This window comes from Schistocerca nitens, chromosome 7 (genome assembly GCF_023898315.1).
Source record: "Schistocerca nitens isolate TAMUIC-IGC-003100 chromosome 7, iqSchNite1.1, whole genome shotgun sequence".
Classification (NCBI taxonomy): Eukaryota; Metazoa; Arthropoda; class Insecta; order Orthoptera; family Acrididae; genus Schistocerca; species Schistocerca nitens.
In genome coordinates, this window is record NC_064620.1 from 620,020,352 (window position 1) to 620,038,500 (window position 18,149).

General features: G+C 43.8%; 1 protein-coding gene across 1 annotated transcript in view; it reads left to right on the forward strand.

Annotated features, from left to right (window-relative positions):
* Positions 1–11,713, forward strand: part of LOC126195793 (apical junction molecule-like) — a 147,178-nt gene extending 135,465 nt beyond the window's left edge. The window contains exon 5 of the mRNA XM_049934428.1: positions 11,624–11,713. Coding sequence (XP_049790385.1) covers positions 11,624–11,713 — 90 coding nt within the window. The remainder of the gene's footprint in view (positions 1–11,623) is intronic.
* The last annotated feature ends 6,436 nt before the right edge of the window (positions 11,714–18,149 follow it).

Genomic DNA, 18,149 nt, shown 5'->3' on the forward strand with positions numbered 1-18,149 from the left:
GCCATTGCGTAGCAACAAAACGCAGAACGGTAGCAAGGACAGCGTCGGCAGTTGTGGCTGTAGCTACACGGCGAAAATCAATCGGTAACGATTCGACCACGTCATCGGTTTCCGAATCAATGACCATGCAAGCAAGTTAAATTAGACCAGCGAATGAATTTCTGCACGGTATGTGGAGGTACAGGCTTGTTCGGAAGAAAAAGCGATGTCAAAGGTTTATGGTCTGTGATTATGGTAAAGTGACGACCATACAAGAAGTCATGAAACTTTGTAACACCAAATACGAGAGCCAATGCTTCTTTCTCGATCTGTGAGTAGTTTCTTTGCGCAGACGAGAGCAATTTGGACGCAAAGGCAATAAGGCGATCGTGCGAGCCATCTTTGTGCGCAAGCAGAGCACCGATCCCGAAATCCGATGCATCCACCATCAACACAAGGGGCTTCTGGGGATCGAATGGCGTAAGGCAAGTATTGGAAAGCAACGCCGATTTCAACTAGCGAAAGGCGCTTTCGCATTCCGTCGTCCAGACGAACGGAACGCGGCGTAAGCGATGAAGCAGAGCTGATATGGAAGGGGCATGCGGCACATATTTACGACAATAGTTAATTTTTCCCAGCACACTTTGTAGCTGCTTCAAATGCTGCGGTGAAGGCAAGTCTTGTATGGCACAGAGGTGTGTGGGACTGGGATGTATGCCTTGGGCATTGAGTAAATGGCCCATGTATGGCAAGTCACGAGCGAAAATCACTCATTTGTCCTTCCGTAAGCGAAAACCATTTCGTCGCAAAACCTGAAACAATGCTCTGGGACTGGCTAAATGTTCTTCTTCCGTCTTTCCGGAGATCACAATATCGTCCAGATAGTTTGCTGCAGTAAGTACCGACGCACCAACAGTTTGTAGATATCGCTGAAACAATACAGGGGCGGATACGCACCCGAATGGCAGTCGTTTGGATTGATGCAAATCAAATGAGAGCGTATGTAGTCAGTGAACCATCGCTAGCAAAGTCTGCTGTACAACTGGGGCGAGTGCTAGGGAGTCTCTCTAGAGTAGACCTGCCGTGTGGCGGCGCTCGGTCTGCAATTCACTGATAGTGGCGACACGCGGGTCCGACGTATACTAATGGACCGCGGCCGATTTAAAGGCTACCACCTAGCAAGTGTGGTGTCTGGCGGTCACACCACGGTTAATACTCGGCAGAAATCAAATCTTCATTTGGATCGGACTTCCTTAACTCTAGTGCAGAAAGGTGTGCAGTATACTGCTGCATCGATTTTCAATAAGCTACCACTGGAATTCAAAAATCTTAGCAGTAATCCACGCGCTTTCAAATCGAAACTGAAGAGTTTCCTCATGGGTCACTCCTTCTATTCTGTTGAGGAGTTCCTTGAAAAGTTAAGCTGATTCTTATTGTATTGCTGATAGCGTTTACTTAAACATATGGACTGACTTTTTTCAGGTTCGTTAACATTTATTTTTATCTGTTATTACTTTTGTGGTGTCACCGCTAGACACCACACTTGCTAGGTGGTAGCTTAAATCGGCCGCGGTCCATTAGTACATGTCGGACCCGCGTGTCGCCACTGTCAGGATCGCAGACCGAGCGCCACCACTAGGCAGGTCTCGAGAGACGTACTAGCACTCGCCCCAGTTGTACGACGACGTTGCTAGCGACTACACTGACGAAGCCTTTCTCTCATTTGCCGAGAGACAGAATAGCCTTCAGTTAAGTCCATGGCTACGACCTAGCAAGGCGCCATTAGTTACTTCATGAATCTAAAGAGTCTCACTTGTATCATCAAGAATGCTGTATACCAAAGGACGATATAAAAGTTAAGTGTTCTAGTAGCTACGTTCTTTTCTTTATCACATCCATTACGAATCCTGTTCCAGACTTAACGCCAGACGGCGTCTTGTGACAGCCAGAGCGAGAGCACCAGCAGCAGCGAGTACTGTTTGTATAAAGCGTTTATTTTGCATTTTGTTTACGACCTTCCACTAAGGAAGGGATTCTATTTGTGTTTATCTGCTCTGCATAGAAACTAACAGTTCTTGATCGTTAGGAGAGAAATTTATTTTGTACTTATTTGCTGCGCTTAGCTTTTAAATAGTTTTTCTGGGAAAACCTAGCGTAGTTTTCGCGTCTCGTATTTCAGTGAGTGTTTCTTGATTATCAGAGTAGCTCATCAGAAGATTATCTTGGGAATTTGTCACCGTATAGAGTAGGGTAAACATAGTCATGTGTAGGGACTGTGGTTGTTGTGAGCGGACGCAAGGAGAATTGGCCACTCTTCGGGGGCAGGTGGAGGCTTTGTCTGTTAGGCTCATCGAGCTCGAGGCGCAGGCGTCGGCTCGTAGTGGCGTTGGGGCAACTGTGGTGAGACCTATGCCTACTTCGGTGGCCTTGGAATCACATGGAACCCCTGATGTCGCTGCGTCTTCCGCCAGTGAGCATCTTACCGGTCAGCCATCACTCCAGGGTGAATGGCGGACAGTGGTGGGCTCGCGTGTGCCTGGCCGAAAGGCGAAGGTGGGATCTGGCCGCGTGGCAGCTGCCTTACCCCTTTCCAACAGGTACGGGGTGCTTCCTAGTGGTGATGACATCGTTTCCGAGCCACCACAGGATGCCTCGCCTGTTGGGCCAGTGGCCGATTCTCCGGCAAGGTCCCGACAGTCACAGAGGGCGGGCCTATTAGTTATAGGGAGCTCCAACGTTAGGCGGGTTATGGAGCCCCTCAGGAAAATAGCGGGTAGGTCGGGGAAGAATGCCAGTGTGCACTCGGTGTGCTTGCCGGGGGGTCTCGTCCGTAATGTGGAGGAGGCCCTTCCGGCAGCTATTGAACGCACTGGGTGTGACCGGCTGCAGATAGTAGCACATGTCGGAACGAATGACGCCTGCCGCTTGGGTTCTGAGGCCATCCTTGGTTCCTTCCGGCGGCTGGCTGATTTGGTGAAGACAACCAGCATCGCACGCGGAGTTCAAGCTGAGCTTAATATCTGCAGCATAGTGCCCAGAGTCGATCGCGGTCCTCTGGTTTGGAGCCGTGTGGAGGGTCTAAACCAGAGGCTCAGACGACTCTGCGACTATAATGGTTGCAAATTCATCGACCTCCGTTATTGGGTGGAGAACTGTAGGGCCCCCCTAGACAGGTCAGGCGTGCACTACACACCGGAAGCAGCTACTAGGGTAGCAGAGTACGTGTGGCGTGCACACGGGGGTTTTTTAGGTTAGAGGGACCCCCCCTTGGGCAAAACGATAAAATACCTGACGGCTTACCAGAGAGAACATCAGCATCGTTGATAAAGAACGTCCGTCCTCAGAGACCAAAAACAGGAAAAGTTAACGTAATATTGGTAAACTGCAGGAGTATCCAGGGCAAGGTTCCTGAATTAGTATCGCTTATTGAAGGAAATAGTGCGCATATAGTATTAGGAACGGAAAGTTGGTTAAAACCGGAAGTGCACAGTAACGAAATCCTAGACACAGAATGGAATATATACCGCAAGGATAGGATAAACGCCAATGGTGGAGGAGTATTTATAGCAGTAAAGAATTCAATAATATCCAGTGAAGTTATTAGCGAATGCGAATGTGAAATAATCTGGGTTAAGTTAAGTATCAAAGATGGGTCAGATATGATAGTCGGATGCTTCTATAGACCACCTGCATCAGCAACCGTAGTAGCTGAGCGCCTCAGAGAGAACCTGCAGAACGTCGTGAAGAAGTTTCGTGATCATACTATTGTAATAGGGGGAGACTTCAATCTACCAGGTATAGAATGGGATAGTCACACAATCAGAACTGGAGCCAGGGACAGAGACTCTTGTGACATTATCCTGACTGCCTTGCCCGAGAATTACTTCGAGCAGATAGTTAGAGAACCAACTCGTGAAGCTAACGTTTTAGACCTCATAGCAACAAATAGACCGGAACTTTTCGACTCCGTGAATGTAGAAGAGGGTATCAGTGATCATAAGTCAGTGGTTGCATCAATGACTACAAGTGTAATAAGAAATGCCAAGAAAGGAAGGAAAATATATTTGCTTAACAAGAGTGATAGGGCACAAATCGCAGAATATCTGAGTGACCACCATCAAACGTTCATTTCTGAGGAAGAGGATGTGGAACAAAAATGGAAAAAATTCAGAAACATCGTCCAGTACGCCTTAGATAAGTTCGTACCGACTAAGGTCCAAAGCGAGGGGAAAGATCCACCGTGGTATAACAATCATGTACGAAAGGTACTACGGAAACAAAGAAAGCTTCATCATAGGTTTAAGAGTAGTCGAATCATAGCTGATAAGGAAAAGCTGAACGAAGCGAAAAAGAGCGTAAAGAGAGCAATGAGAGAAGCATTCAACGAATTCGAACATAAAACATTGGCAAACAATCTAAACAAGAACCCTAAAAAGTTTTGGTCATATGTAAAATCGGTAAGCGGATCTAAATCCCCTATTCAGTCACTCGTTGACCACGATGGCACCGAAACAGAGGACGACCGAAGAAAGGCAGAAATACTGAATTCAGTGTTCCGAAACTGTTTCACTGCGGAAAATCGTAACACGGTCCCTGACTTCAGCCGTCGCACGGACGCCAAAATGGAAAATATTGAAATAAACGATATCGGAATTGAAAAACAACTGCTATCACTTAGTAGCGGAAAAGCATCCGGACCAGACGAGATACCCGTAAGATTCTACAGTGATTATGCTAAAGAACTTGCCCCCTTTCTATCAGCAATTTATCGTAGATCTCTGGAAGAACGTAAAGTACCTAGCGACTGGAAGAAAGCGCAGGTCGTTCCCATTTTCAAGAAGGGTCATAAATCAGATGCGAATAATTATAGGCCTATTTCGCTTACGTCAATCTGTTGTAGAATAATGGAACATGTTTTATGTTCTCGTATTATGACGTTCTTAGATAATACAAATCTCCTTCATCATAACCAACATGGATTCCGCAAACAGAGATCATGTGAAACTCAGCTCGCCCTATTTGTCCAAGAAATTCACAGTGCCGTAGACACTGGCGAGCAGATTGATGCCGTATTCCTGGACTTCAGGAAGGCATTTGATACGGTTCCGCACTTACGTTTAGTGAAAAAAATACGAGCTTACGGAATATCGGACCAGGTTTGTGATTGGATTCAGGATTTCCTAGAAGAAAGAACACAACATGTCATTCTTAACGGTTCAAAATCTGCAGATGTAGAGGTAATTTCGGGAGTACCGCAAGGAAGCGTGATAGGACCTTTATTGTTTACAATATACATAAATGACTTAGTTGACAACATCGGTAGCTCCGTGAGGCTATTTGCAGATGACACGGTTGTCTACAAGAAAGTAGCAACATCAGAAGACTCGTACGTACTCCAGGAAGACCTGCAGAGGATTAATGAATGGTGCGACAGCTGGCAGCTTTCCCTAAACGTAGATAAATGTAATATAATGCGCATACATAGGGGCAGAAATCCATTCCAGTACGATTATGCCATAGGTGGTAAATCATTGGAAGCGGTAACGACCGTAAAATACTTAGGAGTTACTATCCGGAGCGATCTGAAGTGGAATGATCACATAAAACAAATAGTGGGAAAAGCAGGCGCCAGGTTGAGATTCATAGGAAGAATTCTAAGAAAATGTGACTCATCGACGAAAGAAGTAGCTTACAAAACGCTTGTTCGTCCGATTCTTGAGTATTGCTCATCAGTATGGGACCCTTACCAGGTTGGATTAATAGAAGAGATAGACATGATCCAGCGAAAAGCAGCGCGATTCGTCATGGGGACATTTAGTCAGCGCGAGAGCGTTACGGAGATGCTGAACAAGCTCCAGTGGCGGACACTTCAAGAAAGGCGTTACGCAATACGGAGAGGTTTATTATCGAAATTACGAGAGAGCACATTCCGGGAAGAGATGGGCAACATATTACTACCGCCCACATATATCTCGCGTAATGATCACAACGAAAAGATCCGAGAAATTAGAGCAAATACGGAGACTTACAAGCAGTCGTTCTTCCCACGCACAATTCGTGAATGGAACAGGGAAGGGGGGATCAGATAGTGGTACAATAAGTACCCTCCGCCACACACCGTAAGGTGGCTCGCGGAGTATAGATGTAGATGTAGATGTAGATGTTGACGCGTGCCCTTTCGGCTACTTCACTGTGGACTGGCTGCCTTAACAGTCCACTACAACTTTCATGTTGTAATATCATGTACTGACTCTTTCCATGAGCTTGGAGATTTGCTCCTCAATTTGGTCCTACGGAACTTGACGTGTAAATAAATGAAAATAAAAAGTGGAGCCGTCGGTGATGGGACAGACCAGTCCTGCATGACCGAGTAGTCGCGCATAAAATGCGAAGTGTGCGTAACCGGACAGCCTGGCCGCACTAGTTATAGTGGCCGAGCGTAGAGGGCGTGACCGTGTCCCAGGTAATGTTCGACTATAAAAACGTTAAACGTGTCCTTATCCCTCCGCTACTACATCCAGCACAGGCTTCTCAATTGTGGTGTGTTTATAATCATGCAGAGTGAGAAAGCAAGTGCAGTAATAAGTAAAACTGTAACCAATGCGTAAATGCAGAAGAAACTATTGGGTCTAAAAAGCGAAATAAGAAATAAATATTTGTTATAAACGATAACAGTAAGTCTACAGGATACGTCTCGTGCCTAAACTGATCTATGTTATTGTGTTTCTAGTCGGGAGCAACTCATTTAAAGAAACACAGTTGTAAGATATCCCACACTGGCACACGTCCTTCAGGAATGTACGTATTAATAATAATATAAAAAAAACAACAGTTCGTTGCAATGTGCACTAAAGAGATGATACTTTGAGAGTTGTTTCTGGTGAAGGTTTCAACGAAATAGGTCTACAATTAATTCATTTGGGCGCATATTATCGAGAACTCAGCGTTTCAGATATTATGTGAAACCTCTCTAGTGTAAGTAAACATGTCACAGAAGAGGTTGCTGCAGCTCGGAACCGGATAAGGCCTTCTGTTATTATCTAAGTTATTAATGAAACATTGTCTGCGACAGTTGCTATGTGGAATGATTTGTGAAAAAGTTGCATTATTTGACACTTACAGCACATTACATAAACACAGATTGGTGTCTTGTGAATATCGTTTTACTTACAACCATATTCGCAGACGTTAAGCCGACGGGAGTAAATATTACTAAAGACGCACAGGAGAGGATGACTGATACGAATATTTTGTTTTTGTCTCCGACCAGGTTTTCAATACAATAACAGATTTGGAATATCGTGAGAGCGTTCCCTGTTGTGTTCCTCTTATAACAGTACTTAGACACATTTGCGACGTTAAATGACACGAACAAAAGCGTCTTCTGCCCATGTTTGGAGCAAAAGTTCCCATTCGTCTGAACAGCTTGTGCACTACGCGAGAATCCGTACAAGCACTGTATAACGAAGTTGCTGCTTTCGTGGAGGACAAGAATTCTGCTTACAGATTAGAGGGGTGTGAGAATCAACTTGCAGGAAGAATTGTAGATTTTCCGGAAACCGTTTAAAGGGGGCAGACATGAATTAATATCCAGTTACTTCTTCGGTTTTACAAACTCGAGAAAATCTGTAGCGTCAAAGACAATGATTGTGATATCAGTTGAATTACCGCAGTTGCAAGTGCCGTTTCATGACGACACGGGGAAAGAATAGATTCGTAATCAATTAGTGTAGCTGGTGCATTTTGGGAGATGTGTATTTTCGACGGAGGTACAAGGAATTAAAAACAGCGTCCTGACTTGTCACTTCCAAACATAAAATTGCAGCTTTCGTTAGGCTGTGTTTCCCTTACCTCAATATGTTTAACACAAAGGGAAAACAACGAATTTCTTACCACTGTGTGATGAATGTGTGCAAGCTGTTCAGTTACAACCTGCGACCATTAACGTAGTTTTTCTACACTTTGTGTAAAGTGTCTCATAGCAAAACGGACGTACTGAGTGCAAATTAAAATACAGCTGCCCAAAGAGGACCAGTGCGGACTGTAGTTATCGTATGGCAACGAAAGGTGGTAGATATTCTAATGAGATAATGAGGAATTGATTTACGCTGGAAAAAAATACTTCCAGTTCTGACTACCACGTGCAAATCTGGCGTTGTAAATGCGAGAAAAGGTTATGGAAATGTTTCTGTAGGTAACGGATTAGGACGAGACATGGGCGGAAAAGTAAAACAAGTAAGAAAGGCTTAGCTTTGATATTATTGTTAACCGCCACCCACACAATTTGTTCAGTATGAGCATCCGTAGAAAGAAGTGATCAACAGTTGCTCACAGCAATTCCAGTGGAATCTCAGCAGCGTGTCCCTGTGTACCGGCATTCAGATCAGGTTGAGACCGAACGTGTCTCTGATAAGAGCATTCTCTTAGATATCCCAAAAGCCAAAAGACGCATGGATTCGGATAAGGTGACTTGCAGGCCATACATCACGAAACAACACTCCCGTGGAAGGTTGCATTAAGCAGATTTTTCACTGGACAAGCGACTTCAGGTGTTGCCTCATCTTGCATGAAAACTCTGGTTTACGGACAGTTCCGCTTTCTCGAAGTAGAAATCACATGCTGTACAAGGAAGTCTCGATAGCTTGCACACGTCTCGGTACATCTGACAGGCTCTCTGCGCTTGTCCTCTTCAAAGAAGAACGGACCAACAATAAAGGTGGTTGTGAATCCACACCACACAGTCACATACGGAGAATGCAGTGTCTCTTCGTGTACAACACGCTGTCCAACAGTAGGCAAATTCGGCAGTTCTGTGCAATCACTACACCCTGTACTGTAAAATGTCCCTCGTCAACCCACAGAATATTGCCTAGCCACATGTCACAAACTTCGATCTGTGCCAGAAACAGAAGAGCTAAATGAGGTGCTGCACTGTCTGAATCGTCTACATGTACCAGTGTCCGATATATCGGAACACTTTCCGCACTGTAGACTATTGCATGGACAATTCTCATGACACATGTGCACTAGTACTACGCAGGACACATGCTGCGCAGTCAACTACAGCAACAGCAACCTCGTCAGTAACTTCTACAGGGATAGGACACCTCCCTTTTCCAGATGCTACATCAAGCTCACCCGTGTTTCCTAATTTCGTCATCATTTAATGTATACTATTTAATGACATTGGGTCTATCCTCAGACTTTCAGCTGGTTTTATCTCTCAATGTTCCACTCTAACTTTCGTCATTAGCATAAGACAGTTTCACTAACAGTGCATGGTCTCTCTTCTCTAGAGTCATAATGTTCACTCACCTTATGGCTTGTCAGATGACAGCGTGAGTAGTGGGGCTGAGCCGTTTCTAGCCCCCTCTGATGACAAATTGATATTAAATTAACTAAGGAAATTAATTGATCAATTAAGTACCCCTACTCCTAAAAACGTCATGGGTTTTCCACAGCCGGCACGTGGGTCCCACTCAGACAACTCCCAGTACACTCCCCACCAGTGGTGTAATACAAGATGGTCGCCTCAGGAAAAATGGTGGGAAATTCGTTCAGTCTGTGTCGAGCCGATGAACTAGAAGATTATCACAACAGCAGGTTAATATAATGTAAATCATAATGCATTAATCAATTTTCATAGATACTGTTTATTTATTTTTAACATGCCTCTAAATTGATGCTGGAGTTGAAACAATTTGCAAATATACTAATTATGCAGAATATTGTTTCACACATACTTACACAAAAATTCGCAGCTAGTAGCAGATTGACTAAAAAGATTAGAACTAAATGTTGCATGGACTATTTAAACAATTTGTGGGGATATTGTTTATGGAATATTGTATATTGTTTAAACAGTTTAAGCATGGTGTGGTAAATTCACATAGTTTAGAAATTGAAAATGTCACAGGAACTAAATGTAACACTGCACACAGAGAGAGAGAGAAAGAGAGAGACCTTTGCAGATGACAAAACAATATTTAAACAATTTGCGATATAATTACACTTTATATTCCGAGAAATACAGCCACACTTGAACACACTCTAAAAAGATCGAAGCAGGTTCTGGCACACTTGTGAAAACTCCCAGTCTTTGTCCAGCCTTCCTTCTTGGGACGTTTCGTCCACTTTTGTGGGAAGTACTAAAGCCTACCTCCCTGAGACACTTCGTGCACTGTTTGACCCTTCAATACCCTCGAAAATGTTGCTTTACACAATTTGTTTCGAATACACTTGCACACAAAACACTGCACTGTAGTTGGAAAGTGTTATATACCTGTTCTGAAAGTTCTGACGCACCAAGCCAAGGCCAGACCTCTCTCTAGTCTTCAGTTCCAGTACTGACTTCTTGTCACCACTCACAAACAGACCAGTTTTCTCTAGTGCATGGGGAACGAGAATATATCGCGCAAAATAAATTAATGCAAATACACTTGGAAATATATTGCATGGGAATATTGTTTATAATCTGAAACTAAGTTAAATGAGCGCCAATAAACGACGTCAAAACCTTAAAGACAATTATAATACTTGTGGGAGTATTGTTTAAACGTTTTCCACTAAAATAAATATATAATAATAAAAATAAAAATCATGTCAAAACTCTAAAGATGATCCTGCATCACGTAACAATATTGTTAAATATACTAGCACAGCAGTTTGCTGTATGAGGCACCATCATAGCCTGGCACTGGTGGAGCAATATGTGCACCAGCGGCTGCAACTCTCCGCAGAGTGAACCAGTGACTGGAAGCGGGCTCTCCAGCCAGATCGTCGAACATGTCTAGCACAAAGAACGGATCAGTGGAATAAGTGAGTATTTCCAGAATGCGACAGAACCCAAATACAAAAGTGCACGAAATCTGTGGCTAGCAGACCAGTACCAACTTTTCCTGCATTCTGCGACCAGCATTCATCAGTAGGTGGGGAGGAACATCGCACTCCTGTTGGCTCCCTGGGTGAAATGGTAGGCAGAAGGGTAGAGGTTATGTAAACCATCATCGTCCCCTCATTCTTCCATCGTAAGTTCACCTGTGTCTTTGCTTGTTTGTATTTATGTCAGTTCTTTTTTTTTTGGGAGGGGGGAATGAAGTGCTCAGATTCCATCTAAAGCATCACCAGTGGTAGGAGCAACAATACCTTCTTCAGGGCAGCCTGCCATGTAAGTTAATTGCTTTTTTTCTGTTCATACAATGTACCTGTGTGTTCTGTAATTTTCGCATCCTCCTACAGCAAATTTTAGGCCATCGATGGGAGAGGCACTGCTCCATACTATCGAGCTTTGAACAGTTTGCTGATGTAACTTTTTTACTACTTCACCCCCTCCCAGCAGTTGTTTAGCCTGTAGATGGCTAAGGACTCCTTTGTACTATCGAGCTTTGAAAGGTTTGCTGACCTAATTCTTTTAGTACCTCCCCCCTCCCCCCCCCCCGCTAGCAATTGTTCAGGACATAGGTGGCAGAGGCACTCCTCTGTACTATCGAGGCTTGAATGGTTTGCTGACATAATTTTTTTAGTGCTTCACCCCCTCTCAGCAATTTTTTGGCTGTAGGTGACAGAGGCACTACTCTATACCACCCAGTTTCGAACGGTTTTCTGCTGTAAGTTTAGTGTGGGACCAATTTTTATTCTGTAACAGGTATTACATTCCTTCTTTTTGTTTATTCTCGTTGCAGCTCTCATCCCTGAGTTGCTGGCTGCGCTGGACCACCAACTGGAGGCAGAGTGAGCACTGCAGCAGCCTCCAGCAATAATATGCAATCCAGATCAGCATGAACGAAAGTGCATTTTATTTTCATAACGTGTAGGAGCTAGAGAATTTTTGTTCATGTAATATACCGTGGGTCTAATGATGAGGGCATGTAATGTATATACATTTATTTTTCGTAATATGTTGCATTCTGTTGGAGAATACGATTTTAGTTTGTATTTCTGTGAGATAAAGTATACGATTTTCTGTATGATTTTTTCTGTATGTCTCTAACATTTTCAAGAAATAATTACATTCATTATCTTATTGTTGTAGGCAGCGTTAGTGACCTAGATAGATGCCTCCAAGGAGAAGGCGCAGCCAGCATTGAATAAATGAGAAGGCAGCTGCTGAGGAAGTTGAAAGGCAGCGCAATCTCGCCCTTTTGGATGCGGAGGAGGAAATACTGGATTGAGTGGGAGAACTACCAGAAAGCCCAATTCAACTGCCAGTGTGTAAAAGGCGATTATAATGCAACTGTCGTCGTTATAGCACATTATTATTATTATTATTATTATTATTATTATTATTATTATTATTGAATGTTGCTAGTTGCTTCGGCATTTATTTCTTAAATCTTGAGCACTGCACTTAATTTGTTTCGTTATTCGTATGTTACAGATGCACCACAGTCATCACCAGCACCACAACAGCTAGCTGAGGCACAGGTACCTAGATTAGTGCTTGTGGGGCAGGAATCAAAACGCAACTGAGCGGTATGCACAGCTAGCAAATCACCACTTGTGGTTGTGAGAGAGACAACTGTGTTTGCTGTGGCCTCCCCCAACAATAATCCACTGCCGCCGCTGCACTGCCAGCCCCGGCACCATTGCATACTGCCTAGCGACCTTGGGCAGTTCAGCCCAAGGGAGAAGAACGGCAGCTATCTCCCAGCCCCCCCGCTGGTGGTGTTGAAGGCTCCAGCATGCAGCAGCATTGCTGGACACTGTCACCTCAACCTGGGTGCTCCCACTGGACCTCACCACTGCCCCCTCCTCCTACTCCAGCTCCAACTGTTAGCCTGTGCTGGCAACAAAAGGCATGCCTGCCTTGGTTAATACCCCTCACACCAATGCTGTCATCCACCAGGTAGACACAGTTGTCAGCTTCATCTTCTAGACATACTATTAATGAGAGTGTTAATGATTATGAACCTGCTGCTATCGGTAGTACAGTACGACATCAGATTAGCGGCATCATCACCGCTCTAGAATACTCGGCAGTTGCCAGCCCCTTTGAGGGTCTATCTCTTTCACTAGCATTGAGAATCTGGCTGTCAGGTATTCTGACCCAGTCAGAATTCTAGAAGCATGACTCTGAGTGCTTGCGAATGAGGTCCCGAAAACCACAGATGATTCTAGATTTAATGACCTTAAATGTAACTCAGTACTATGCTGTGAGTTGACTTACCTTCCCATACAGCAGGGTGTTGCTCAAGAGAAAAGACTGTACTATATCTGGAGCATCTTGTGTGATAATGGCATTACATCTCAGAGGACATCAGTCGGTGAATGGTATCATGAACCCATCTTGGTTGTTATACTGCCCCAGTTTCCCAAAATGGAAGTTAGAGGGTCAGGTAAGGCACTCAGCCAAATACCACACCTCAACAGTGCTATGCTGCAAGTTGACTCATCCTCCCATGCAGAAGAGTGTCGCTGAAGAGAAAAGACCACACTATATCTGGGGCGTCTGAGGTGATATTGGCATTATATCTCAGTGCACATCAATCGGCGAGTAGTATCATGAATCCACCTTGGGCGCTTTACAGCCCCAGTTTCCCGAGATGGAAGTTAGAGGGTCAGGTAAAGCACCCAGCCAAATACCACACCTCAACATCCATATATCATGTCAATGATGCAATTGCTTTTAGCCTTGTGCTTACTTACTTTATTTAAATTGCTGGGCATTGTCATTTGTCTGTTCTTTTACCTTTATTTATTTGAAGTGTCAATTAAGCCTAAGACGATTTCCAAGGTGCTAGCAATTGATTTTAGCCTCGTCTGTACTTAATGCTATTTAAATTCTTGGGCATTGGCATTTGCTTGTTCTTTTACCCTTATTTATTTATTGTGCCATTTAGCCCTAAGATGATGTCGGACCTTGGTATCTGTCAACCTTATTTTGGTTACTAGCGCTCAGGTGCAATATTGCCGGGTCTATCCCAGATTTGTCATTAATTGAGAGCTTTTTTATACTGTATTTTAGTAGTAGGTTTGACAAGTGCACTTGCGTATGGTATTTATTGTGTTTATCCCTCCCCCCTTCCTACTCCTCCGTGTAAACTGATTTTGGCAAGATTGCTAGGTGGCCTCTGTTATTACCTATGTAAGTTTTCCCGCTGCTGTAGTCATAACATGTTTTGACCGGCAAGCGGCCCATGTTGGCGAAGGTTTGAATGTGTTTTGCGCTGTTGATGTTGGGCCTTGCCGTGCATATATTTAGTCATGTACGTGTTGTTGTGTTCAGAATTTTAGGGCAATTTTAACTGTTGAAAATTTTATCACTCTTTTAAACAAGGTATAGGAAAGAGTAACCTCAACTGAAAATTTATTTGTAAATTATACATTTGTGCTTCACATTTAAAAATTTAACTGTATTAGGTGGAAGTATGTAGTTTAATGCACAACAATTATTTGTTAATGTATCAAATTGTAATTAGTTTTTAAGTTTCTCTGTTTACCTGTGGTATTACCTCATATTGTAAGCAGTTTGATTTGTTTGTGCCACCGCAATATGTAAGCCACAGTGTAATTTATTACAATTAATTACTTGTTTTGGGGAAATAAACCTTGAATTGTATGTCCCCTTTTCATTAATCGAATCCCATCCAAATCTTCCGCTCAGAGAGTGTAATTTTTGGCGTCATTCCTTCTGAGGAAAAAAAAAAATACTTTTCAGGACACTGACCTGATCTTTCTTCATACCTAAATTAACCAACTCCTCAACTAGAAACCCACTTAAATTATGGAATAAAGTGGATATGCGTCATGGTGACTTATACTTAAAATTGTGAGCATTTTGAGCTACACCACGAAAGTTCCCCATAAGATGATATTGATCTCTATAGGGAATTTCAGCTTTTTTATTTAAATGGAGCCCTCTAATATGAGAGTTAACTGCATCACTGTATAATTTTTTATTCTCCTCTGGTACGGTCATGTGGGTGTAGGTGTTGTAAAGACTTTCAAAATCCCATGAGAGTTTTTCAAGCTCAGTGAGCACAGGATTATTAGTGACACAAGATTCGTAGTAGTTAAGACTTGAATTGTAAGAGCATACAAGTTGGTACACTGTGGTATACAGTACATGTGTTTGCGAGAAGGTGGTATGTGCAGCTAAGGGGTTCCCTTTACAGTGGGTGACTGGGGTAAAGAGGCATTTTAAGTGAGCATATGCATTAAATAAACATTGCTCCTGATGGACTTGTTTTCTTCTGTAGGTGTAACAACATGTAGTGCTTCCTTGGATTTACAGTCCTTCAGATACCTTTTTAAATACTTTTCCTTGGGAAAGGTGTTTTATCCATATGTAGTGATGATTTTCATCTCCACAGAAAAGCAGCATGTTTACATGAAGACCACGCCCACCTGTATATTTAGAAAAGTGGGATGGTCCAACTACAGTATGCTTGTCATGCATCTGATGCTGATTGTCAGCATTGTCATCAACTTCATCTGGCTTGCTTTTCTGCTTCTTCAGGCCAGAAATGTGAATCAGTATTCCTAAATATTCTGCCTCAAGTTTAAGTATATCCTGAATCTTTATGAGGAACCCAGTGCCAGCAAAGTTATAACATCAACGAATGTCAAGACCTATTCCATATCGAAATGTGCACTGTTCTTGTTTCTTGTAATTTCTCTTGAAAGTCAGCACTGATCTTGCAAAACAAGCCAGATCCTTTTCAGTTTTGGAGCCTTCTTACCCATTAAATCGTTAGGAAGCTCGATATAACTGGATCCTCCAAAAATATCAGACTGCTGCCACATCACAAACGGAACGGGAGTGTGCGCAGTCCCCAGTAAGCCAGAAAAGCAATAACACACACTCCAGCTACTGAGCCAGCCTGACCACAGTAATTTCAACTCAGGATCAGGGCGCGTGAGCACAACGGGCCCACGCAAAACACACACTGCTAAATAATTCCCACCAACAGATACGGCTGCCCCCCGGGCGGGAAAACAGGGGCGACGACCGGGTACACACCAGCAGAAAACTCGACACCCAGACTCCGGCTAAAACGGAATCACGCAGAAAATATAAACAACAGCTGAAGTAAGGTGAAACGAACCCCGCCACGCAGACCGGACAGAGCAAACACACAGAAAACCTGCACTGCAGTCCTTACAACTCCTGAGTGCGGAAACCCAAGCGATATCGTGGCACCCTTTTCAGTCTCTGAAAACCTCGAGCGATCTCGTGCGGGAATCCATCAGTTGTCCACAACACCACATCATCAACACAGCCCAATGCCCAAATCGAGGCCCGCCAACAACGAGACCACACCTCTGTGCCGGGGAGGAAGGCCAAACACCGCCAGCTCGGTGCGAATCCAACTGCCGAGCCGAGCGCGCGCGGCTCCCCGCGAAAAACGCTCCAGAGGGCAGCAGCCGCCTCAGCGCCTGCGCAGGCCGAACCAGACGGAAACAGAAATACAAGTTGCTATCGATAGTGCCGGATACGCAACGCGCCAGAGAAATGGCACATCCTCGACACCTTGCGTTTCATGCAGATTTCACTCCAGAAACTTGTTAACAATCTACTTCAGGAGGATATGCACATCATCGCACCTGCATACCCCAATGAGGAAAAGTTTCAACTTGTGACCAGGCGAAACTCGACGAAACCAGACTAACTGACATATCTACATTTACCAGTTCTCTCACAGGCGATACCATAGCTAGTGCGGATTACGAGCATGCCACGGATGACTGGCAGGAATTCTACATTCCAAATTTTGGGGGAATACGTAAGACTATACATGAAGACAGACATGTGCTTGTTTCCAGATGTTTTTGAGAAGTTTCATATTGTATGCATGGAAATATACTCTCTGGACCCCACCTTTTATTACATGGCACATAGTTGGTCCTGGAATCCAATGCACAAGAAAATGAGGGGCAGCATCAAACTTTTGGCTAATGTTGATATGCTTCTTATCTTTGAGTGTGGGATTCGTTGGGACTTCGCCAGTGTGTTGACAGACACGACAAGGCAAATAACCCACAGATAATTGGAGGGTTCAACGCATCCCTCAATTCAAGTTATAGTCTGTATTTGGATGTAAAAACTTATACGGGCACGCCATGACACAGCACTGTTTGGTGGGTTTCAATGAGTGCCCAAAAACGAATTAGAGAGATCAGGTGCAAGAGTAATGGGTCTGGCGGGTGATTCTGACGTTGGGAATTTGGTGGACCATATACCATGTTAGTATGCATGAAATGACAAGCGACTTGCCATTATGTCCGGAGCTACAGCATCTGTGAGGAAGCACTAGCCCTAAACTGATGATCACTGTTAGACGTAAGGGAGTCTGTTATCCAACCTGGTGGCGAGTGAGTGACTTGCATTAGCTTGGATTGCACGTTTACGTGAAATCTGGAGGTGTTTTTAAGCAGTTACGCTAGTCTACACATACTAAAGTCGTATATCTAGTGCCAAGTGTCGTATTTTCCATCACATACTGAATACTAGCTACACGAAATCACACTTAAAATGGAAAATCGCCGAACAACGCGCACTGCAGCCAACGGCCAGGTCAGCGACAGCGCACGGGTGGAGTTGCGGCCGCTCCACCCAGCATCGCTAACATCACCACACTCGTGAAGGCTGAGGAGACGCTAAGGAGGCGCTCAGGCTCATTGTTCAAACCATCGCTGATGCTGTCACTGCAGCAGTGACGGATAAAATACAGAAAACTCTAGAGGCGAATGCGAGCGAGATACGTGCACTGAACACATCGTTAAAAAGCAAGTAGGTAGGCAGCATGACTGTTCGAACAAAAATTGATCGAGAAGTCGGACGAGCTCGAACAATATCCGAGACGCAATAATCTCAGACTGTTCGGCATTTCAGATAGCAACAGGGAGAACACAGATGAATTGATAATGGTCAAGACCGAGAACAGAAAGAGAACAATTTTCAGTGTTAGAAGCTAAATGATGTCAAATCTTGCTGCCACTAACCTGTATGTTTACATTGTTTACATTGTCATCCATAACTTAACTAACGGATTATCAAATTTTTCGTTTCTCCACCTAACTATTTTTATCTCTAATTGTTTTCTCATATAATTTTGTTATTATTTGTATTACCAACTTTTCGTTCCTCCACATAGCTATTTTTATCTCTAACTGTTTTCTCATGTAATTTTGTTAATTATTACATAAGTTAGTCTTACTTACACTTGTAA